Source organism: Mustela nigripes, chromosome 8 (genome assembly GCF_022355385.1).
Source record: "Mustela nigripes isolate SB6536 chromosome 8, MUSNIG.SB6536, whole genome shotgun sequence".
Classification (NCBI taxonomy): Eukaryota; Metazoa; Chordata; class Mammalia; order Carnivora; family Mustelidae; genus Mustela; species Mustela nigripes.
Window position 1 is genome coordinate 29,782,638 of NC_081564.1, and position 23,886 is coordinate 29,806,523.

The 23,886-nt window shown below is 58.0% G+C and overlaps 1 protein-coding gene across 2 annotated transcripts; it reads left to right on the forward strand.

The window, feature by feature from the left end:
• Window positions 1-364: 364 nt before the first annotated feature.
• PRODH (proline dehydrogenase 1) lies at window positions 365-23,383 on the forward strand. Of its 2 annotated transcripts, none has more exons than XM_059409122.1 (14): window positions 365-588; window positions 5,896-6,104; window positions 11,466-11,500; window positions 12,001-12,150; window positions 13,655-13,719; window positions 13,884-14,000; window positions 14,455-14,534; window positions 15,887-15,968; window positions 16,643-16,735; window positions 16,830-16,976; window positions 17,836-18,011; window positions 19,167-19,265; window positions 22,614-22,702; window positions 22,777-23,383. In XM_059409122.1, exons 2-14 carry the CDS (start codon window positions 5,947-5,949, stop codon window positions 22,962-22,964), a joined length of 1,479 nt encoding a protein of 492 aa, XP_059265105.1. In that variant the 5' UTR covers window positions 365-588; window positions 5,896-5,946; the 3' UTR covers window positions 22,965-23,383. The 2 variants fall into 2 exon arrangements, with proteins under 2 accessions (XP_059265105.1, XP_059265103.1); XM_059409120.1 differs by lacking the exon at window positions 365-588 and adding an exon at window positions 1,248-1,545.
• The last annotated feature ends 503 nt before the right edge of the window (window positions 23,384-23,886 follow it).

Consider the following 23,886-nt stretch of genomic DNA (forward strand, 5'->3'; position numbering starts at 1 on the left):
CAGAAGCAGAGGGGCAGAGAGGGGGGGAGGCTTTTAGGAGTGAAGGGAGGCCTGAGGGAGGTGGCAAAGCTAAGGCTTTGTTGTTGGCCCCCATGCGCAGCAGCACTGAAGCGGTGGGGCTAGGAACCGTGGGGGCTGCAGGGGTTTCCAGGGGAACCTGGAGGTCCATGCTTGTGCGTTGGGTGGGCAGTGGGACTGGAAAGACGGAAAGAACAGAATTGCGCAAGCCCCTAAGGAGCCCCCTTCCCCTCGCGCCCTAGGCCTAGGAATGAGGAAGAACAGCTTCCAAAAATGCCCCTGTATGGGAGAAGCGGCACCGCCTTCCGGCCTTGCTGGCTTCTACACCCTCCCCGCCTCAGCAGAGGAGCCCGGGTGTGCAGGTGCGCGATGGCGCAAATGCGCGGGCTCCGGACCCACAGGGCCAGCCTAAGGACCTGGGATACCCAGAGGGAAATCGTATGACTGGTTGCGTATCCGGTCGCAGGAGGCGCGGGGTCTCCTAGGGGAAATATTGAATCAGGAATAAGCAGCCAAAGCGACAGGGTCTCTTTCGGGGATGTGGCCACAGGCTGAGAAGGAGGGTTTCAGGTGAGCTTGGCGCCGCTGGGTAGCGGAGGCTGCCGCAGAACACGCTCCCTTCGGGAACTCGCAGGGGTCTGGCCTCCTAGGAAGGGGGCGCGGCTTGGAGCGCGGGGCGGGGCCACCCAGCGGAGGGCAGTGGTCCTAAGGCGGGGCGGGGTAAGACCTCCCGAGGAGACCTAGCGGCTGGGGGCGCTGGGCGCGGTTTTCATAGCAGTGGGTAGGGGATCTGGGGCAGGGCATCTGGCGCAGGGCGGGGCCGCACTACAGCAGGCGCGACTCCGAGCGGCTCTGCCCTCCAGACTTGAGGGTCCGGCTCAAGGGCGCGGGGCAGGGTCTCACGAGGAGAGGGCGCGGCTCAGGGTGTGGAGCGCGGTTTCTCGGACAGAGCGCGGTTTCTCCAACCCAAGGCGCGGGCTCTGCGGCGAAGCAGGACTTCGCTAGACGACTCTGCGCGGCTAGACGACTCTGCGCCAGGGATGGGGCAGGGCCTCCCAACGAGGAGGCGTGGCTCAGGGCGTGGGGCGGATGTCCACAGGAGGGAGGGCATGGCTCAGGATGGGGGCGCGCGTTCTGGGGCGGTGCAGTGTCTCTCGAGGAGAGGGCGTGGCTGGGAGCGGGGCGGAGCCGGCGGGGAGGGGCGGGGCCGGAGGGAAGTACTTAAGAAGTCGCGAAGCGAACGGATGCCCCGCCATGGCTGTGAGGCGCATCGTTTCTGCGTTGCGCCGCGGCACTTCCCGCATCGCCCCGCTGTCCACCGCGCCGGCGGCTCGCGAGCAGACTGCCGCAGGCCGGGAGGCTGCGCCAGGATGCGGGACTGCCGAGGCCGCACGGCCGCCGGTGCCTGTCGTGGACTTCGGCAACACTCAAGAAGCGTACCGCAGCCGGCGCAGCTGGGAGCTGGTGCGCAGCTTGCTGGTGCTGCGCCTGTGCGCCTCGTCCGCGCTGCTGGCGCACCACGAGCAGGTGGGTGCGCGGGCGCGCGGGCGCGCGGGCGGGCGGGCAGGTGGGTAGGTGGGCAGGTGCGCACCACGGCGTGCAAGCAGGGACACGCGCCGGATCCTCTGTGTGTTGCCGGAAACTTCATGAAGTTTTACTGTAAAGCGCGGGCCCCTTGAGCATCGCTTGTAGCCGGGAAGTCAGGAAGGGAGGTGTTTCCTGCATTCCTTTTTGGGCCTCGTGAATTTTCCTATATTCCAGTCACTACTAACTAAAAACAAAGACCAGTTTCTGAAGCTTTAAGGTATATGCTGCTTGCAGTAATGCAAAGTTGTCACCAGAAATTTAAGTGGAGTGTCTTCCGTGTGGCCCGAAGGGAAATCTTGGTGATGTCAAAGGGCTCATGGCCTGGGAACCCAGAGTTCTCAGAAGATGTGACTCAGGAGTTCACTAGATACAGCCATTCCGAACAGTGTTGGGGGAAATGGGAAGCCACTTGAACTACAGCTTTTATTACTTCAACATAGTGACTTGTGGAAAGTGTGAGGGCTTTGGGGAAGTAAAAAGCAGAACACCGTCTTAGCCACTGTCGGTCTGGACGTATGGAAAAGGCAGTTTTTCAGGATCCTGGGAACAGTTTGCAAGGGTGCTGTTGTTGGTGCTAAGGGTCTGGAAGGCTCTTCCTCAAGTGAGACTGTGCTGAGTGTGTGGTATTGCCTATCTTGGCCCCTGGAGAAGGCTGGGGAGGCTGGACCAAAGAAGAGCACCAAGCCACACTTGAGGCTTAGGTGAAGATGAAACCACAGTGGGTGGGAGGTGAGGGTACAGGTCAGAGTCAGAGTTGGGAGGGTCTGAGGGCATGGTGAGGCCAGCAGAGTGTTGGACTGGCTCTTTCCAGAAGTTGTACTCTGATGCAACCTGGGACTGATGGTAGTGGAAGTGGAAGGGGAATGTGGAGGAGGAAGGGATAGAACTGGAGAGGTAGAGGCTTCTGGGAAGCCATCTGTGTTTGTGGTAGACGCGGATGCCCTTTGGCAAACTGGTGGCTGTGGAGTGTCAGGCCAACTGGTGAGGAGGGTGGAAAGGGACACTCACCGGTCAAGGAACCTGGCTGGGGGGGTGGTGAAGGTGATGAGAACCCTCTGGGGAGCACCAACGTCTGAGGGGCAGCCTGAAAGGAGCAGCAGGTTCTGGGGGTGCAGTGGTCAGGAAGGAGGAGGTGGCTGGGGGGTGGGAACACCTAGGAGAGGGAGTGGCTGGCTGTGAGGTCTCTGTGGAGGGCAAGGGCAGGGACTTGGCTCCTCAGTTGAGGTGTCATGGGACTGCTGAGTGGGACTGCGATGCAAGGGGCAGGAATGGCGAGGGCTGCCGTCGTGTGGCTGGAAGGGAGGGAGTGAAGGCTTGGATCCATCCAGGCCGTATTTCTCCCATCTCAGCACCAAGCATTCTTCCTTTGGATCAAAGCCAGAGGAGAAGCTAGCAGAGCTGGAGACTGTTGGGTACTGTGGGTGACCGCTGCCCAAGGGCCAGAAAGTGCTGGAGTGCAGGGACCCCGGTGGGTACCTGAAGGTGTGGGAAGGCTTCTCCCAGGCTTCCCTCCCATCCCACCTGTGCCCTGAGGACACCTTCAGGGAGCCCACTAAGGGTGCTCTGTGTGCCCCCTGGAAAACCTGTTCCACCCCAACATTGCCAGTGGTCACACTGGTGTCGGTGGCCTTGGTGGCTGGCACTGGAGGAAATGGGGCAATGGGGCAGACACCAGGCTGCAGGTTGCAGAACCAGTACTTACTTACCCTGTCCTCTGGCCTGGGGTAGAAATTCCTCCTGCTGAGGGGCACGGGTCTGTGGACCTCCTGGGGAGGGGGGCAGTTGGGGAATCATCAAATCTCTTCCCAGGGAGTGTCAGCCTGAGCTGCTGCATTGGTTTGGGACCCCCTCCTTTGCCAGAAGATAAAGGTTCAGAAAACTCAGGTCTTTCATGACGAAGTCTCCTGTGCTTGGGTGTAAGCCAGTGCAGACGGGGGTAAAAGAAGAGGAAGGGGACAGCCTGGATGGTGTTGGTGGCCTTGGAGGACAGGGAGGAGAGAGAACCGGCTTTAGCCCTCCTTACTCTGCACACACCTGTTTGAGTCTTTTTCAGTGAGAACAAGTATATGTGTTCCTAGGGCAAGTTTCTAAGCCCACGAAGGATGCCCCCATCTGGAGAAGAGTGTGGGCTGCCTTCCTCTCAGGCTGTGCCCCCCAGGGATACACCTGATGCTAGGAAGTTTTTCAAGGGATGGCTTTGCTCTGGAGTTAGCTTTGGAATCGCCAACCCCACCCCATGTGCTTCCATAGCCTTCTGTGATGGGCTGGCTTCCTATTGCCAGGGTGGGAGGGTGAGTGACCTGATCAGTGACCTGGGCAGCCTTCCCTGCCATTCCTTTTGAGCCCGCCTCCCCTTGGGGAGCTGGTCAGTGCAAAGTGTGGGGGCGGGGGAAGGTGTGGGAGTGGGAGGTTACCAGCCCAGGGCTCCCCTGGGCCAAATTCCAACATCTGCCTGGATCCTGCTTCTTTGATTAACATTGGCTGTGGCTGCTTTCATGCTTCACTAGGAGGGTGGAGTAGTTATGACCATTACCGTGGGGCCCACACAGCCTACGTTATTTATCATGTGGCCCTGGACAGGAGATTTGGCTGGCCCGAGAGTAGACAGCTGGCCTGTTTCTGCATGGGGTGGTTCCTGACCCCTCTCAGGACTAACACGTACCATAGCCAGGTGATGGTATTCAGGTGTCCGATTGTGCCCCACCTACCACTGGGGTGATCTTTGATATAATCAAGACCCTGCTTTTCCTCTGGCCAGGCTGTTGTGACCCATGGATTCCCTGACCTCTGGCCTGGGCTATGTGGGGCCAAGGCAGTCTTCTCCGTTCTCCCTAGTCGGTCTCTCATTTTCCGTTACTCATCCTCTTTACAAAAACAGTGAGATGCAGTGGAACGGAGTGCACAGAGAGGCTGTGGCAAAGCAGAGGGGATGGCCTGGAGACTCAGGTTTATTCCTAAGGGTCTCGACCAAGTGCCAACCTGTGATTCCAGCCATGTCTCCCCTCTGGCCAGTGTGGGGCTGCTAAGGATTGGTTTGGGTGTGAAGGTGTTGGATTTGCGCATACTTCTTTTTAGACAAGGGATTGTCCCAAAAGGGGTTCTGTTATCCATTGGGTTTGGCAGACCTCAGGCTTTTTCTGTCTCAGAGCTAAGCCTGGGGGACAGTGGACACACAGGAATTCCCAGATGTGCTCTCCCATTAGCCTTCCCTTCCAGCCTCAGAGGACTCCGCTGTCTTCATTCCTTCCTGCCCTGGCTATCCCAGTGCAGGGGATCTGTGCAACTTCTGTGTCTTGGCAAGCCCTCCTCTCTGGATCTAAGTTAGCAGACCTCTCCCACCCATCATGCCCTCACCACTGTTCTGAATCACTTTGTGGAGGTGACTTTCTTCTTCGAGGTTCCTCCCCTGCTGGGATATAAGCTCCTTATCTGTTTTGTTTAGCCTACTGGGCACAAAGCAGCGGCTCAGGACTTGGAATGAATGACAGCAGAAATTGGGGATGTGGCAAAACGTGATTGGAGGAGAAAGCTGAGTGGTTTATGGGCAGCTGTCTTCCTCAGGGGCATGTCCACTCGAGCTGTGGGTTTGCTGTGGCCCTGGATGATGGTACTGAGTCCCCAACTGGTCCTACAGTGGGCTCCCATCTCCCAGACTCCGTAGATGCTCACCTGGCTTATTGTTAGCCCAGGGCTCACTCCAGCTGAAGTTAGACTCCTGAATTTAGCCTGTGCTCCTCTGCTCGGCAACCACTGGAGGGCTGGCCCCTTGCCAGGCACTGTTTTAGGGACTTGGAATAAGCAGTGAACAAAACATTGAAAAATCTGGGTGCTCGCCTGCTAGGAAGCTGTATCAAAGTCTCCTCCCACCCGGCATAACCCGCTGAGGTGTGGATACAAAGAATGTTAGGATGAACACGCGCACTGAGATTCCCAGAGAGACCTGCTATTCATTTCTTTATCCACTGAGTGATGGTCAGACACCCGCTGGGTGCTGCTGGGGTCACCTGTGAGCATGCAGGGCAGGGAGGTGAGTGGCTGTTGGCGGGGCTGGGGGGCGTGCCCTGGGACCTTTTCCTCCACGAGGAGTGGATTGACAGTAGCTACAGGTGGAGAAACGAGCTGCTGCCAGTGGTGTCCACTGCTAAACCAAGGCCGGGAGTCGAGTTTGGCCCAGGGGAGAGTGTGCCAAGGTTTTATGGTTGGAGTGAAAGGGGTGGGGGAAGCAAGTGTGTCCTGCTGGGGACAGGGTAAGCCGGGCAGCCAGGACAGCCCTCTCCTTCTGCCTTGCAGCTGCTCCATCTTGCCAGGAGACTTCTGGGGCAAAGGCTGTTCGAAAAGCTGATGAAGATGACCTTCTATGGGCAGTTCGTGGCCGGCGAGGACCAGGAGTCCATCCGCCCCCTGATCCGGCACAACAGGGCATTCGGAGTGGGCTCCATCCTGGACTATGGGGTGGAGGAGGATCTGAGCCCTGAGGAGGCTGAGCGCAAGGAGATGGAGTAAGGCGCACCTGGGCATCTGGTCGTTACCCTGAGGCAACCTGGGGCCAGCTGGGGCTGGGCTGGGAGAAGGCTCCCCCCAAGGCTGGGAGAGCTTGGTCAGCCTACTCACCAGCGGCCTGCCTGGGCTCTGCCCGGGCTCTGCCTGGGGTCCTGGCAGTTTTGTGCCATGAGAATGACAGCTGTGGGCTTTCTCAAAAGGCCTCCTGTGCACAAGGCTGGAGGAGGGGCGGGGACTGGGGAAGGCAAACCACAGTCCAGGGCCCGATGTGGCCTACTTGCCTGGTTTTGTGCAGTTTGCAAGCTGAGATGGGTTTTTTTTTTTTTTTTTCTTAAATGATTGAAACAAAGCAAGAATAATATTTTGTGATACGTGAAAAGTATTTGAAATTCAAATCACTTTGGCTCTAGAGGGGCAGAGTTGAGTAGCTGTGGCAGGTGCCATATGGCCCACAAGGCTGAAGATAGATGCTGCCTGAGCGTTTATGAAAGATGTTTGCTGACTCTGGCCTAGGAGGAGCTCTGGCTTCCTGTTCCTAAAACATCTCTTCAGAGGGAGCGCTGACCTGCTGAACAGGGGCCCACTGCCTCAGCCTCGCCTAGCTCCTTTCTGTCTTCTTCTTCTTTTTTTAAAAATTGTCTTTGATTTCTTAATTTTCTTTTATTTTATTTTTAAAGATTTTATTTATTTATTTGACAGTGAGAGAGCACAAGCAAGGGGAACAGCAGGCAGAGGGAGAGGGAGAAACAGGCTCCCCACCGAGCAAGGATCCTGATGTGGGACTCAATCCCAGGGCCCTGGGATCATGACCCGAGCTGAAGGCAGATGCTTAACCATCTGAGCCACCCAAGCACCCCACCCTGCCCCTTTTAAAGACTTTATTTTTTTTTAAAGACTTTATTTATTTATTAGAGAGAGAGCATGAGCCAGGGAGAGAGAAGCAGACTCCCTACTGAGGAGGGAGCCCAATGCAGGGCTCTATCCCAGGACCTTGGGATCATGACCTGAGCCAAAGGCAGGTGCTTAATCAACTGAGCCACCCAGGCACCCCTTTTGGAAGGGTTTTCTGATCAGAGGGTGGGCTCTGCCTGATGAGTGTGGAGCCTGGCAGGCCTGGTGTGTACCCAGGGGTCCCAGAAGGGAAAGGCAGCCAGGAGCAGTGTGGCAGGCTGACCTAGGGTCTCCTCCTGAGGTCACCAACTTGCTGCAGGACCTGTTCTCTGTGCAGTGAGCATAGGGACAGATAGGTACCTCCCTGACCGACCCTCTGGGCCACAGAACAAAATTAGAGAACGAGGCCACCCTCTGCTTCCTGGAGAGGTGGCCGCACAGGAGATCCAGACAAGACCAGCCCTTCCTCTTTGCAAAATGCCCATTTCTTATGCTGGTACCTGCACCCCTCCATGTCAGGCCTTTGCTTGCATTTGGGGCCCTTAGTTCTGAGAGCAGCTGTGCCTGATCATGTGAGGCTTGGGACAAACCTGCTGAGTAACCTGTCCTGTCTCAGGCTGGGGTGTTTGCTCTGGCTTGGGGACAAGAGAGGCGGGGAGTAAGGAGAAAGGCATCACATGAGGCTTCTGCCCTGGGAACGGAATGTCCAAGCCAAGCAGCAGCAGCAGAAGCAGCAGCGGATTGGCCTGGGGAGCCCAGCCCCTGCCTTGCCATTTGCTGTCTTAAAGGCGGGGTTCTCCAGCTTGGCACCCCTCTGTGTACTCCTTGTGGGGCTGCTGCCTTCAGTGGGGCTGCCTGTTGAATGAGTAATGAGTTCTCTGTCCCTGCTGTGTCTGGGTTGAGGGCTGAGTGGTTTCACAGTGGGATTTTCTCCCTTTGGTAGGAAGGCTCCTTTCCCAGGGCAATCCAGCTGGCTGGCTGCCTGTTCTGCGGGGGGAACATGGGGAGGTGGGCCGGCCTTGCCCTGTCATGGAGCCAAGGAGCCTGTGGCCCAGGGCGACCCTGATGTTTGTGCCTCTGATGCTGTAAGAATCCCCACTTGGTGGACTTTGGGATGTGAATGTTGGCTCCTCCCATCCTAACATGGGGACCACCATCTGTTGTTGGTGACAGGTGTCAGAGACTCACACCCGGCTCTGCTGCCAGGTAGCTCAGTGCCTTTGGAGAGCTATACTGTCAAACTGCCTGGCTTACTGGGTGTTCCTGTTCTGGAGGGGCTCTGAACCATGCAGTCCCCATCCACACAACCCCCATGCGGAGAATTGCTTCTGTGCCCTGGTAGGGCAGGGAGCAGAGGTCTGTCTCGATAGTCTTGTCTTGAGGCCCATAGACCCTGCTCTGGGGAGTGATAGAGAGGCTACCACCCCAAGTTAAGGCCATAGGAGTTGGGGAAGGGAGGGCACAGGTGGCATTGGGCCTGCCCTGGGCATGAGCATGCAACGCACAGAGAGGATGGACATGTCTGAATGCACAGGGTGCCCAGTAGTCTCCCCGAGGGTCTGAGTAGGGGGCCCAGGAAGCAGGAGATGGGAGGCTGTAAGTGCTGGACAAAGAGAGTAGCCATCTAGGACTGGGGTGGGAAGGTGTTTCCCAGAACACCTGCTAGAAGGCAGCGGCCTGGGCCCTGGCTCTAGAAGAGCCCCGCAGAATCTCCCCAGCAGGCTGAGAGCTGTGGGGAACAGGGGCTAGGGTATCTCCCGATAAGTGGCTGTGAGAAGGACCCCCAGGGACAGTGTGGACCACAGGTGTGTCTGTCGTGGCTCTGCAGACCCAGGGCTAGCTGGCAGCTCAGAGCAGTGGCAGCTCTCCCCGGGGCTGGTGGTGTAGGGTGCACAGAGCACTTGGGTGCTGCCTAGAGTCAGGGTCTTGGGGGGCCAGGGAGGTAGGTGTGCAGATGGGAAGGAGCCCCATTGGACTTCTCTGCGCTTCTCTCCCTCCGGTCACCTGCATTCCCCAGCGGAGACCCAGAGAGGGTTCTCCTCACTTTTTGCTTTGTTCTAAAAGGCATCCGACCAACACATCCCCCAGTGTAGGAGGTGGAGCTTGGAGGCGGCCAGGGGGATGGACGGTCAGGCCTTACTGCCACCTGTCCCCTGGGCCCCTGGGATTCACCCTCCTCTGCGCTCTGCCCCTGGGTGCGTTCTCTTCTCTCTTTCACATCCTGGGCTTCGCAAGTGTGTGTGTGTGCACAGTTGCGAGTTTCCCCTGGTGATGTGACCCTTCTCCCCTCCACTGCGCCTGGCAGCTGCCATCTTAGTCTTCTCATGACCCACCCTCCAGGCCCGGTTGAGAGTGTGGCCTGGATCCTTGCTGGTGCCATCTGCTTGGATATAGGCCGCTACCCTCTGACCACACGGCAAGGCGGCCAACCCGGTTCTCCTGCTCAGTCCATTGCTGAAGTGCTTCCTGTCTGGTCTGTGCCCGGGAGGCTCATTGATGGAAGCAACCACAGCCTCTGCTTTCCTGCCGCTGGGCCTGCTGGTGGCGAGGAAGGGAGTAGCCAGTGCTCCCCTGTGCCTTTGGAGCCTGGCTGGGCTTGGAGGGTGGGCAGGCCAGTGCTGGGCTACTGGGGGCCTTTTAGATAATGATTTCCCATGTGAATGGAATGCAGCCCTGCCTACAAGGCAGTAACCTTGGAGAAGAATACCTGTGTTTCTCTGAGCCATGGGCTGTGTGGTTCCAAAGATGATGGGGCTCGAGCCATGCTTCTGCCTGTTTGTACCTGGGCCAACAGCCTGGGGCTGTTCTTATGGGGCCCCTTGTTCCCGGTGGAGATGTTATTGCATGGGGCCGACCTCTCTCTCATGTTACAGAGTCAAATGTTGTCACACAGTGATACCTCACCCTCTTCTCTTCTGAGCATCAAGCACGTGTGTCTAGCTGGCATGAAGTGGCTCCTGTTCCCCATCCCCAGGTTACGGCCTTGTGGGCTGTGCAGCAGGGTGTGGGGGGCCTCCTGCCCCTGGAGTCCTGGGTCCTGACCTGGGGCATCCTGGCTCAGAATTGCCAGGTATGGGCACTGGGGTCACGCAAGAGCCAGGGTCCAAAGGGAGGGCTCTCTGGAGGGTGGCCAGCTGCCCCCGACTTGCTGTAGGAGTAGGGAGGTCAAAAGCTGCCTAGGTTGGCTTTTTGACTCGACTTGAGGCCACTGCAGGTGTGGTTATCTCTCAGCAGCATCGCTCTCTTTACCTCTGTTTCAAGTGGGTGGGTGGGGCAGGCGGGAATAGGTCTCCTTTTCTTGTGAAGTATGAGCAGAGCCTCAGGGACCCCAGGGTCTGAGCCTCTGAGAGGTCACTGGATAGCCACAGGGCTTTGGCTGAGCTCTTTCTGTGGGAACTGACTTAAGAGCCTTTAAATACAAAGTCACATGATATATGAAGCCCCTCGAATGCCACCCCCCAGGCCTGGGTAAGAGTGATGGTGAGCTGCTCCTTCCTCTGGGTGGGCTTAGCCGGGACATTTGCTGTCCCAGACAGCAGGACCGCTGAAGGGTGGACAGTGTCCACTGTGATTCTGGCAGGGGTCCAGGATCGGGGTGCCGTAGGGCAGGGGCAGGCCTGATGGGGGTGGTGAGGGCACAGCTGAGGGACTGCAGGGAGGCCAGGGTGGCGGGGCTGAGCCTGAGTTCTGGGCAGAGGAGCCATAGTCTCAGGCTGGCCTCACTGTCCTGTCCTCATGAAGGTGGGGGGTGTTATTTGAGTATGATGGGAGGGCTTGCATTTTAAAAGAAAAATTCTGGTTGTCGCTTGAAAGATACACTGGAGGGGCAAGAATGAAGCAGGGGGCTGTCAGGTACTGGCCGGAGGTGGAGCTAGCTGTGGGCCCACCCAGGCAGGAGTCCAGAGCCGGGCCTAGGGCTCCTGGTGGTTGGAGGGGCCTGGATGTAGGGGGCATAGAGCAAAACGAGGAGCCTTGCTCCTCACCTTTGGGAATTCTGTGCACTGGTGGTTGCTCAGGTCCATGCCTTCTCAGCGCTGGCTGGCCCCCGAGGCTCCATCTTTCTTTGAGAAGGAATGGCGCCACAGCTAGCTTTCTTCAAGCACCTGTTCCATGCTTTGGGCTGTCAGCTAGTTGTACTCACTCCTCACCTACCCACGAGGAATCTGAGGCTTCTCCAGGGTGTAGGGCTTGTAGGCCCAGTGGGTCTGTGAGGCTGCTGCCCCACCCTGCTCAGGGAGGTGACCCTGCAGGCCTGGGTTGCGTGTGTGGGGAGGAAGGTGGGGCACGTGAGTCACTCTTAACCTGCCTGGGCTAACCCAGCCCTTCTTTTCCAGCCCTCCTTGTTGGGTCAGTTTCAGTGCTCAGCCTCTGGCTTCCTCTCACCCGCACCTGCTCAGAGGGAACCTGTGCTTGTCACTTGCTGCCTGAGGTGGCCTGACCCACCCTCACCCTCTTCTTCCTTCCCACAGGTCCTGTACGTCAGCTGTAGAGAGGGAGGGCAGTGGTGAGTAAGAGGAGGCTGCTCAGGACCAAATACTCTCTCTACTTGTCCCCTCCCCTGTTCCCAACCTCTCCCTGGGAGACCTTGGTTCAAGGGCACAGACCAGACTGGGGGCCGAGGCTTCTCCCTGCGTACGCATGACTTCTCCCTGTACGCTCCCAGGCTGTTGCCCTGAATCTGCTGACATACTCAGGACGCTCCCAGGGGTCCTGGTCCCCTTGGCCTTTGGGGGGTCTGGCCTCTGCCCTTTTGGCCAGGTTGGCCATGTGACTAGGGCTCAGCCGGGGAGAAGGAACAGTGAGCGTAGAAGCAGGGAGTGATGGGCAACACGGTGCAGGGAAGCCTCATGGCCGCCGGGGAGCCAGTCCCGAGGGCAGGGGCCTGGGGGCCATCAGCAGGTCCTGCTAGAGGCCGGGGAAGCCCTGTGTTTGCCCAGAGTTGGGTGGGACCGAGAGCACTGTATGCAGCCCGTGTGTGCTCAGGCCACATGCTTGCCCCTCCAGGTACAAGTAAGAGAGAGAAGCAGTACCAGGCCCACCCGGCCTTTGGAGACCGCAGGGACGGAGTCATCAGTGCCCGCACCTACTTCTATGCCAACGAAGCCAAGTGTGACAGCCACATGGAGACGTTCTTGGCCTGCATTGAGGCTGCAGGTGGGGCCCCCCTCTCTGCTGGCTGGACACCTGCCAGGGAGGGCTGACCCCCCATGTGTGGAGATGCTGATGGCTGAAAGCGAGGCCAGGCTGGAGCACTCGCCTGGGGCTTCCCCGCTGGGTGGCCTAGACAGTCAGTCATGGGGATGACTGTGGGTGACACCGGGGAAGCCGTAGGCTAGGCTACAGTCATACCGGGGTCACGCCTGAGTCCAGCCCTGTCCAAGGAGCTCGGCACCCCCTGCCTCTTCCCAGTGCCTGGATGGGAACCTCAGGAAGGCTGTCAGCCGGCTGAGCTGCCTTCTGTCTGGGTCAGGGGCTTGAACCTAGCCACATGTGGCACTTGGGTTTGCCAGTGGCAGCATTGTTCCAGGAGCTGGTACCAGGGAGGACTCCTTCCCCACCCCTGCCCCCACCTCTGGGAGGGGTGCTTGCCTAAGGAGACAGTCAGGTGGGCATTCCCCAGCCCCACCGCGTGGCCCCAGCAGCCCTTCCGTCAGTGGGCTCTGTACCTGCTGAATGTTGGAATGGGTGGGAGTGAGTGGTGCTCAGAAGCGCCCTTGTGCGAGCAGGGCTGGGGAGATGCCGGCTGGTCAGGCAGAGACTTGGCTATGCGGGTCCCGAGCAGGGGGGCGCCTCCTTCCTCTGTGCCCACTCTGCCTAAAGCAGACATCAGAGAAGTGAAGACAGGTCATGGGTTTCTGGAAGGGAGAAGAGAGGCAAGTGTGGTTGAGCACCCTTTGTGTCCACCCTCTATTCTGCTGGGTGGTTCTGGGTTCTGTGAACCCTAGGGCTCCCCCCAGCCCCATGGGCAGCCTGGGTGGATGGTATCATGGGAGAGGACTTGAGGCAGGGGCAGAATGACCCAGTCTTGTTGGCTCCTTTGTCCACTGGCTTCCGGGATCCATGTGGCTAACCAACCCTGCCAAGTTGCCTGTTCCAGCCTCTGAGGTGGGGTGCACCCATGTATTTATGGGCTCAGTAGGAACATCGTCCTTCTGTCTATAAGTGGTTAGGAAGCCAGCCCAAGATACTTGGCCACTTGGGCTCTCCCCTCATGTTCAAGGCTGGGTGTGGGGTGGTGGTGGCTGGGAGGGGCCCCTGGTGCCCCTCAACCTTAGCCTGAGCTGGCCGAGCTCCCACTTAGGGCTGCTTCTGGGGAAGGTAGGAAGGCCTGTTCAGGAAGTGTGGCTGCTGTGGACATGGCCGCAGCCCCTGCTAGGGCCGGGTGGGGAAGGGAGGAGTGATCTGCTGAGGCCTTGGCACCGTTAGCAGTCTGACCACTGGATCATTCAAGGCACCGTGGTGGTCTTGGGACCCATCTGGAAGGGAGACCCAGTACTGTGTATGTGGCAGCTGATTGGTAGGAAGGGGGCCATGCCCAGCTATTCGCAGTCCGTCACCTGTCTGGTGAGAGCTAACTCTTGAGGGGCTCGGATGCTGGGCCCAGGCTCCTGGACCTCCCCGTCCCCATCTAGAGCCATAATGGTGTGGCTTCTGACAGGCCAAGCCAGTGAGGACGGCTTCTCAGCCATCAAGCTTACTGCACTGGGGAGACCTCAGTTTCTGGTAAGTGCCAGAACCTTCCACCCGCAGAATTGGTTAAGAACGTGGGGTTGCTGGGAGCTGGGCACATAGGTGGAACTGGGAGGGGGCCCAGGGGCTCTGCAGGGGTCTTGGGGGTAGGAAGCTGGGCATGTGCCCGAGACGATGGCTCAGGCCTGCACTCGTAGCTGCAGTTCTCAGATGTGCTGACCAAGTGGAGACGATTCTTTCACCAAATGGCTGCAGAACAGGGGAAGGCTGGTGTAGCTGCCGTGGATACGAAGTTGGAGGTGGCTGCATTACAGGTGGGACAGCCTTGCCCTGGTGGGTGTGAGTGGGTGGGCACTGTTGGGGCTGAGGGGATGGGGGGAGCCCTGCCCAGGAAGAACTGGCCAGGAAGTGTTTGAGGTGGGTTTCCAGAGACCTGTAGCGCGCCCTGCCCGCCCGCACTATGCTGGGGGCTGCTGGGAAGGAATCTGAACACAGGCTGAGGGCATGCTGGGTGGGAGGGTTCGGGGAGAAGGGTTTGCCTTTCAGAGTACTGCAGAGCTATGGGTCAAGGGAGGGGCACCAGGAATGGGTAAGAATAGACCTGTCTGTGAGGCAGGAACACCCAGACTGTATCCCGTTCACATTAATGGTGTAATAAAGTCAAAAGAGCAACAGAGACGTATGGAGGTTGGGGTAGGGGTGGGTAGGAAATGTTAATGAACGGGACTGGGGCGGGTTCATGGGCCTGGCAACTCCTTACTTCCCAAGGAAAGCGTGGCCAAGATGGGCATTGCATCCAGGACGGAGATTAAGAACTGGTTCACTGCAGAGACCCTGGGCGTGTCTGGGTAAGAGTGGGCCCCAAGCCAGGAATTTGGGAGTATCTGCCCTGATTCAGCCATGGTTTCAGCAGAGCCCCAATGGCTTCTCCCACTCCTGGTTGCCCTCCTGAAGAGCATGGGCCTGGGGTGATAATGCTGAGGGACCTTTTCCCTGAGACGCACAGGAGTTGACCAGGGAGCCTGGAGTCCCCGGGACCGGGGCTGCAGCTAGCCCGGGGCTGGTCCAGACTATAGCTGGGTAGGAGTGCCCCTGAACTAGCAGGGCTGCTCACAGAATTGCTTGGTTCCTGAGTAAGGGTGCCACACTCGGCTCTCCCCGGGGCCCACATGGTAGGCCGGCAGAAGGTTGGGACAGCTGAGATCCTGCAGGGGCCCACACCTTATCCCGAGGGGTCTGGAAGCTGGGACTGAGATCACCAGGGCCCTTAGGGTGGTAGCAACTGTCCCCTTACATTCAGGGTCTGTCTTCATCCTGGCCTCCCATGTTTGGCTCTTTCCCAAGCCTGACAGGGCCCATGGTGTTCTTCGTGTTCAACCCTGTTTTTTTTTTTTAAAGATTTTATTATTTATTTGATAGGGAGAGACACAGCCAGAGAGGGAACACAGGCAGGAGGAGTGGGAGAGAGAGAAGCAAGGTTCCTGCTGAGCAGAGAGCCTGATGCAGGGCTCGATCCCAGGAGCCTGGGATTATGACCTGAGCTGAAGGCAGACGCTTAACAACTGAGCCACCCAGATGCCCCTCAACGCTGTTTTTTTTTTTTTTTTTAATATTTTATTTATTTATTTGACAGAGATCTCAAGTAGGCAGAGAGGCAGGCAGAGAGAGAGGAGGAAGCAGACTCCCTGCTGAGCAGAGAGCCCGATGCGGGGCTCGATCCCAGGACCCTGAGATCATGACCTGAGCCAAAGGCAGAGGCTTAACCCGCTGAGCCACCCAGGCACCCCCAATGCTGGGTTTTTAATAGCTGTTGCTGCCCCAGTGCAAGAAGGTTCTTGTTTTGGTTTCCATTTTTATGTCTTTTTTTTTTTTTTAAGATTTTTATTTATTTATTTGACAGAGATCACAAGTAGGCAGAGAGGCAGGCAGAGAGAGAGAGGGGGAAGCAGGCTCCCCACTGAACAGAGAGCCCGACGCGGGGCTCGATCCCAGGACCCCGGGATTATGACCTGATCCGAAAGCAGAGGCTTTAACCCACTGAGCCACTCAGGCACCTCCATTTTTATCTGTCTTAAAACTCAACACCGAGGTGGGTTTTGTGGGGGTTGGGCTTGCGGAACTTTTTTAAGGTATGGGCTGGTTTGGGAACTGGGCCCCCCAACATCCTAGTGCCCCTGAGCTGATGCAGCTTCTCCCACAGCATCGTGGACCTGTTGGACTGGAACAGCCTCATTGACAGCAGGACCGAGCTCTCCAAGCACCTGGTGGTCCCGAATATGCAGGTGACTGACCACGCCTCACTCTTATGTCCTGTCTCATTGCAGTGCAGGGCTGAGAAGGGAAATGTTCCCTGTCCCTTACCCTGGGGGGTAGCTGCCAGGGACCCAGTTGGCTGAGACCAGTGTCCTTCCTGGCCGCACAACACCCCTGTAGTCCAGAGGAAGAGTCCAGATCCTCGAGTGCCCTGCACAGGGGGACAGAGGACCCCATCATCTGTCTTTGCATGCTGGGTCGTCCCAAACCTCAGTGGCCTGAAATGGCGGTAATCCTGTTATCCCCCATCACAGTCCTGGACTGATGAGCTGGCTGGTTGTAGCTCAGGGTTTCCCTTGCCATTCTCAGAGGGTGGTGGGAGCTGGGGTCATTGCGGAGGGGTCCCACTATGGGAACAGATACCTTGGGTGCAGGCCTGACCTGGGGCAGTTAGCCCTGTGAGTCAGAGGGTGCTGGCTGGCAGTAAGGTTCTGGGGTACCATGGTGCCAGGTGGCCTCAGGTCAGGGCACAGATGTGGGAAGGGGTGGGGATGAGGGGCCTTGCTGGTCCTGGGGACCATGCCCTGGGTATTGGCGGGGACCTGCACACATGGGCAGGAGGGTGCCCTGGGGCTGGGGGTGTGGTGGCTTTCAGAGGTGGGAGCTTGGAGCCCTGCTGTGGCCTGACTCCATGCTGCCCCAGACAGGACAGCTGGAGCCACTGCTGTCACGATTCACCATGGAGGAGGAGCAGCAGATGACGAGGATGCTGCAAAGGATGGACGTCCTGGCCAAGGTCGAGGACCCTGGGATGTGCACAGAGCGCGGGGTGGGGAACCTGTCTCACCTGACCCCAGTCAAACCCTCTGTCGGACCCCTGTGCCTCTCAGAGAGCCACCGAGATGGGCGTGCGGCTGATGGTGGACGCCGAGCAGACCTACTTCCAGCCGGCCATCAGCCGCCTGACGCTGGCAATGCAGCGCAAGTTCAATGTGGGGAAGCCACTCATCTTCAACACGTACCAGTGCTACCTCAAGGTACAGTCCCTGCCTGCCAACTCCCTGCCAGCCCTTGGCTGGGGGGATGCCCCTTGTCTAAGTCCCGTGCTGGTGTGGGGAGAGGCCTCTACCTGAGTGCGACTGACTCTGAGCAGGAAGAAAGGCCCAGGGCCCTGTCCCCATCTGTGTACCAGCCCCTTTTCTGGGACTTGGATCCCAGAAGGGGTGTCTAAGTGGTAGGGGGAAGGTGAAGGAGCCTTTTTACAGTCTGCTTGATGTGCCTTAAGCCCCAGATTTTGAAGGCCTCACAAGTCACTGGTTTTTGCTGCCGTTCTTTTACTTTGGGTCCCATTGGATAGATGAAAGCTCTGGCCCCTCCCTATAAAAAGACTTGCTCAGAATTTTGCATGTACCGGAGGCAGCCGGGGTGCTTCTGGGTGGGATTGCTGAGCACAGACCTAGCCTGGGTTGCTCTGGGACCAGAGCATGGTCCCATGGTTGGAAGACATGGTGTGGGATGGGTGTCAAGGCTCTGGGGGAGCGGGGATGTGGGTGGGTGGGTGGGGTCTAGGCTAGTGTCCACAGCATGCAGCACCCCTGCCCTCGAGTCGGTCCAGGGGAGACTCTCGAGTGCACCGTGGCTGCTGGCATGTCATCTGTCCCCCAACAGGGTTGTCCCAGGCTGCACAGAAGAATCCCCATTTCTAAGAAACAGATCAAGGGGCCTTCCTCATCCCTGCTTGTCTCCCGGCTCCCCTAAGCACCTATAGGTCAGGTGGCTGCTTCTGGCCCCGGTGTCCCACGGTGACTGTACCCTGTGAGCACCTGGGCCTCAGCGGACACAGGCTGGAGAGGGCCTCATCCCGGTCCTCCTCAGCTGTTGGCCCTGGTCCCCCAGGATGCCTATGACAACATCACCCTGGATGTGGAGCTGGCTCGCCGCGAGGGCTGGTGTTTTGGGGCCAAGCTGGTGCGGGGGGCATATATGGCCCAGGAGCGGAGCCGCGCTGCAGAGATTGGCTATGAGGACCCCATCCACCCTACGTACGAGGCCACCAATGCCATGTACCACAGGTGCGCCAGCCCTCCTTGGCCCTCAGGGCCTCATGGCTTCCTGGGCGGGGGAATGAGAAAGCAGGGCAGGGGTGCTGGTGATGACCCCACATGACGCCCATCTGGAGGGGGAGCAGCCCTGCACATCAGAAGCCTCTGCAGGAGTGAGACCTATGCTTGAGACCAGAACTGATGAGCTCCTCTGCTTTTTAATTTACTGTTTCTGTTTTGGATCCCCTGCTTTTGTTCTTCCCTTTTCCAAAACTGTTAAGGTACATTTTTAGCACAGAAAAGCCGACTGAATAAAACTAAACTCGCTCAGTTCCCCCAGCCAGCTCTTGTTGACACTTAGGACAAGGGAGGGATAAGCCCTGAGTGGCCCTCCTGACTTGTATACAGCTTTTGCTTTTCCTGTTATGCATCGGGGTAATCCAGACATTCTGTGTCTGCTTTGGGTGTGCGTGTGTGGCTGATGTTGCCATGCAGCAGGGACCGGCCGGGCCTGTGCCTTCACTCTAGGAGGTTGTGTGTGCTGCAAATTCAGACCCCGAGCATCTGCCTGGCTCCTGCTTCCTCCCTGGTGGGGCCCTCTACTTTCACAGAGCTTCCGCAGTGGCCATGTGCGCCATCAGCTTTGGCATCATGCATTCAGCCCCGTGGCCCTTGCTTTTCTACGTGACGCCCATCAGGATCCTCCCGTGTCTGTGTGCAGGCCCATGGTGTTAGCACAACAGCTAGCAGCGTGCCCCTCGGGGTCATTAAGGTGGTGGCCTATGGCACACCTGGACCCCGAGTGCTCATAGGGACACAGCCGTGGCACATTCCTAGCAGTGGGGTTGTTGGGCCCGAGGATGTGCACCGGGGCTGCCACATGGTAGCACCCTCACACTGTGTGCGGAGGGAGGGCCCCCCCAATCCCTTGTGGACTCCTACCCAGAAGCGAAGCTGCAGGTATCACCGGTGCCAGGGCGCCTTTGTCCTGGCTAGTCCCCTGTCAAATGGGTCCAGCCCTGGGTGCTGCTCACATTGTCTCTCGTACCTACGAGGTGCTGAGGAATGACAAGTACAGCCTTGGCTCCACTGCTGTGGCCACGCTTGGGAGGGGCGGGCTTGCCAGATGGCCCTGGGCCTGCCTGCGGCCTCTGCAGATGGGGGCTCACGTGGCTCTCCCCTCAGGTGCCTCAACTATATCCTGGAGGAGCTGAAGCACAACACCAGGGCCAAAGTGATGGTGGCCTCCCACAATGAGGACACAGTCCACTTCACGCTGCGCAGGTAGGCACCCCCCTCCAGCTGTCTGATGCTCCCCAGTGGGGGAGAGGCCCGGGAAGCAGGAGCGCCGGCTTCAGTGTCCTGCAGGACCCTGCCTCCCATGGCCCGCTGGGTGTTGGCGCTGCAGTGGCAAAAAGGCTATTTGCAGTTCCTCTGGTTTATAAAATTAATACCTGACTTATTAAAGTTGCAAAGTCGAAACTGAAATTTCATTAGGTGATGTAAACAGCTTACTGAAATGCACAAATACAGCGTGTAACGTCCGCATCCCTCGGGGGACCTCTGGTGCGTCACCTTGTTTCTAAATAATTTCTCTCACTGCCTTAAACTGTATCTGGAATTTAATATAGTCTGTTTTCTCTTTAAACGCCTGTCCTGTGGAGGAAAACTCTGGTAGAATCCATACAAGTCAGATAGAGAAATAAGGTGAAGTAAATTCTTAAGTGTCCCAGTGTCATTACCCTGTTTTTGTGTGTTCTGTCTCAACCAAAGCAGCATCATATGGGGGGGTTCTAGCCCTGGTTGCCACCTTCCTGGGCTTGAGGCCCCACAGAAAACACAGCGGCCCCGGTCTGGCTGGCCCTGGCCTTTCCCAGGTGCAGAGCAGGGCGCCCAAGGCCTAAACTGGGCTCTAGGCAGGAGGACGGGGGAGCAGCCAGGGTGGGGTGCTGCCTGACCAGCTGACTCTGGTTGCCCCCAGCTCAGGCAGGGATGAGGCACTGATTCTTGGCTTATGAGGGCGCTGCTTTTTCACAGCCCGAAACTGCAGCCAGAAACCATGACTTCTAATGCACAGCAGTCAGGGCCAGCAGGCTGGGGACGAGAGTGCTGAGGCCACCGACCGAGGTCCCTCTACCCCCACCAGTCCTCCGGCCCAGAGTCCCTGCCAGGGTCAGGTCTGACTGCTTCCGTAGGGTGGTTGGGGGGCAGAGTGGAGTCCCAGCTGGATAGGACTGTTCTGCCTTCTTCACTCTATCCCTAGGCCCTTCCCAGGTGCTCATTTCCTGCCTCGGCTGCGCCATCCTTATCATTGGATGGATGTCAGAGGGCTAGGGGCACCATTTGTGCTCAGCGCAAAAGAAAAAAAGGTTTTTTTAGGTCTAGGCTGACTTTTAAAACAAACACCTGGTAAAGTTATAACTCTTAAAACCTGGTTTTCCCTTAGACTTAAAAATATTACGGTGATGGAAACTTGATCAAAGCTTGAACCCTTAGGCACCAGGGTCCTCCATGAGACGATGTACACAAAGAGCATCCCTGCACCCCTGGCCCAGCCCTTGGGGACCTGCACCCCTGCACAATGCTGGGCCCCTGTGTGGCTCAGTGGTATGGGAGGTGGTGCCCTCTTAGGTTTCTGTTACGAACTCAGCAGGCTCTGCTTGGCCACTCACATTTAATGGAGGGATCATGGGTGGTCCACTCAGACCCCAGCTACATAGAGGGCAGTGGAACCCTGAAAGCTGTAACCTGTCCCCAGAAAGGCTTCCTTCTTCCTGTCTTCTGAATGTTCCTGCCCAGGACATGTCTTAGCAGAGGCAGCTTCCTGCCCTGACCACGTCATCCCACCTCCCCCTGGACTGCCAGCTGAGCATGCTGTCCTTTCCTAGCCTCCTAGGCCCAGGCCAGGCTCCACAGATGCCACTATCGTGGGTTTCTGATGCCACATCAGGGATCTCAGTCTGACAGCCTGGGTCAGCCCTGACCACGTGGCAAAGCAACCCAAACAGTGTATTCTGAACAACAGTGTATTCTGTGGGCCAGCAGTGTGAGCTGGGCTCAGCTGGGGCTGCTTTTGCTGGCCTTGCCTGGGGTCTTTCTTGCATTTGTGGTCAGCTGAGGCCTGACTGGACCAAAATGGCTCCCCCTGTTGGCAGGGGCAGCAAAGGGGGACTGCATCACGTGGCCAGTTTCCAATAGGCCAGCCCAGGCTTTGCCTTATGGTGGCCTCAGGCTTTCAGAAGCCCTGGAGAGGGCAAGGCTCTGCCCACATCACATTTGCTATTGTCCTGTTGGCCAAAGGAACTCAGGGGGCCCAGCCTAGATGGCAAGTGGCAAGCCCCCACCTGCTGGGAGAAACTGCAGTCACATGGCACAGGGTATGGCCAGGGGTCAGCAGCCATTACTGTGGGAGCCACCGGAAGGTCCCCACCACCGTAGTCAGGTGGGCAGCAATACAGTGGCAGCTGTACTCTAACAGGGTTCACGTTCACATTCCAGTGAGGACCAAAGATACTTAAACGAGAGACCAGGGCAGCATGGTAGAGATTGTGGCCTGCTTTATACTGGGTGCTCCCCCGTGCCCCAACATCGGAGTGAGACTCTGCGGGAAGGAGGAAAAGGGCTTGTGGGATGTCCCTCATGCCAGGCTGAGGTGTCCTCAGTGGTCCAAGGGCCAGGGGCCTGAGACAGAAGAGGGGGACCCTGGAGACAGTGAAGCGCACTCGTGGCCGACGGCCTGGGTGTGTGTGTGTGTGTGAGGATGGCCCAGGCTAACACGCCCCTGGAAGGAGGTGGAAAGATGAGGGCGGGTTCCAGAGCGCTGGTGCAGATATGTGGAGTCTGGACATGTGGATACAGGAAGCTGGAGGTAAAAATGTGGGAATCCTCAGCACACCCTGGGAATTTCTGTAAGATCCTACGAGGGGGCATGTGAGGACAGGAGGGGATGCTGGACAGGGTTGGGGGCCATCCACCCCAGATTCTGAGCAGCAGTAACAGAAACACGAGCCTCATCTATTCTAAATGTTCCATTAGCCACACAAAAAAAGATAAAGTTAATTTCAATAATACCCTTCAGCTAGCCCAGCATATCCAAAATATTACCTATATTCAGCATTTCAGAAAAATAATGTATTCTTTTTTCCAGTTTTCAAAATTCCGTGTGTGGGATACTTACAGCCCCTCTCAGTTTAGGCAAGCCGACTTCTAAAGACGGTGGCTTGCCCAAAGGCAGTGGCTAATCCTGGTCTATGGGACAGAGCAGCCAGCAGGAGGAGGACAAGAGACTGGGTCAGGCTGAGAGACTGAGGATGTGGCTTTGAAGCAGAGAGGCTCAAAAAAGGGGCAGGGGAGGGCCTCTGAGAGCCTGGGCAGGCTTGCCTCGCTGAGTCAGGGTGCCAGAACAGAGGTCAGGGCAGAAGAGAGGGAAGGGGGAGAAAGTGTAGTGGGATGGGGAAGAGGGAACTTGGCGGCCATGGGCTGAGGTGGGAAGGAGGGCTGGTAACTCGGTTTGGGCAGCACGCCGTCTACAGCCATGCCCGTACTGCAGGGGATGGAGGCTGTAGTGTATGCATGAGGACCAGGTGGCTGGTGGCGGGGAAGGGGCTCACCTGCCACATCGTCTATCTGCAGGATGGAGGAGCTGGGCTTGTACCCTGCGGATCGCCAGGTGTACTTCGGACAGCTCTTGGGCATGTGCGACCAGATCAGCTTCCCATTGGGTGAGCTAGGCCTTCCTGGGGAGCAGGGCTGGGGATGTCTGGGGCCGGGACTCACTGCTTGCACCCGTGTACAGGCCAGGCGGGCTTTCCTGTGTACAAGTACGTGCCCTATGGCCCTGTGATGGAGGTGCTACCCTACCTGTCCCGCCGTGCCATGGAGAACAGCGGTGTTATGAAGGGCGCCCGGCGGGAGCGACAGCTGCTGTGGCAGGAGCTCAAGCGGAGGGTCCGCACAGGCAGCCTCTTCCACCGTCCAGCCTAGAGTTCATGGGCAACCATCGTCATCTACCTTCACACTTGGCCTCCAGCCCTGGCCTGGGAGGGGCTCTGGGCGGCCCCAGGCCATTGCCACTGCTATAGCACAACCCCAACCTCACATGGACTCACTTTTCATGCCTTGACTGAGACCTGCTGGAAGTGGGGCCTCAGGGCTCCTCTGGCCCCAGCTCTGGATGTGGGTGCTCAAGCTGTGTCTGATGCCTGCTAGAGCCACCGTGAACTGCTAGGAACTGCCTTTCACCAAGTGGGCACGACCATCTCTGCCTGCCCCCATGACGTTGGACCTGAAGTACCACCTTCTGCCAGGGTTCATCCAACCCACGTTCCCCTGAGCCCCACAGGCGGGCAGTCGCCAGGCTGGGAAAGCCAGCCTGGTCAATAAACCACTACTGTAGCCCTTAACTTCGTGCCTGCAGTGCCCTCTCCCTTGCACCGTCATGTGGGGTCAGCAGCAAAGATGGAGTGGCTCTGATGGGTCTGCCTCCCTGGCACCATGTGTCCCTGGGGACCAGGCCCACCGTGGGTGGGGTGGACCCACCAATCCCTTCCTTCAGGCTGTATCACAGGTTTGGCTCTGTGGGGTGCTAGACACTCCCACCCCTCAACTCCACAACCCAAGATGACAGGAGGGTCCCTGGGCTTGGACCAATGCAGACAGGATGCTCCTAGGGGTGGGCTTGGTGCTTCTCTACCTGGGGATTCTCTCCCTCAGACTTTTCCGACTGTTCTGACCAGAGCAAACTCATGGCTGCCTGCCCCCACCTCCAACCTCCCAGAGTGGATTAGATGTGGTCCTAGAATCCTGGGGCTTACCCTGGGGGGAATGTGGCATTGCTGAGCCTGCAGCTCCATGAGGGAGCTCCAGAGGGGGTGCCCCTGGGAGAAGCCTCCATGACAAAGGGGGT

What these genes read in the sequence shown, in the direction of transcription:
- PRODH (XM_059409120.1), top strand. Translation starts at nt 1,273, where the DNA reads ATGGCTGTGAGGCGCATCGTTTCTGCGTTGCGCCGCGGCACTTCCCGC. An exon ending in TGCTGGCGCACCACGAGCAG is followed by an intron (nt 1,546 to 5,895) that starts GTGGGTGCGCGG and finishes TCTGCCTTGCAG; the next exon opens with CTGCTCCATCTTGCCAGGAG. An exon ending in GGCCTGCATTGAGGCTGCAG is followed by an intron (nt 12,151 to 13,654) that starts GTGGGGCCCCCC and finishes GGCTTCTGACAG; the next exon opens with GCCAAGCCAGTGAGGACGGC.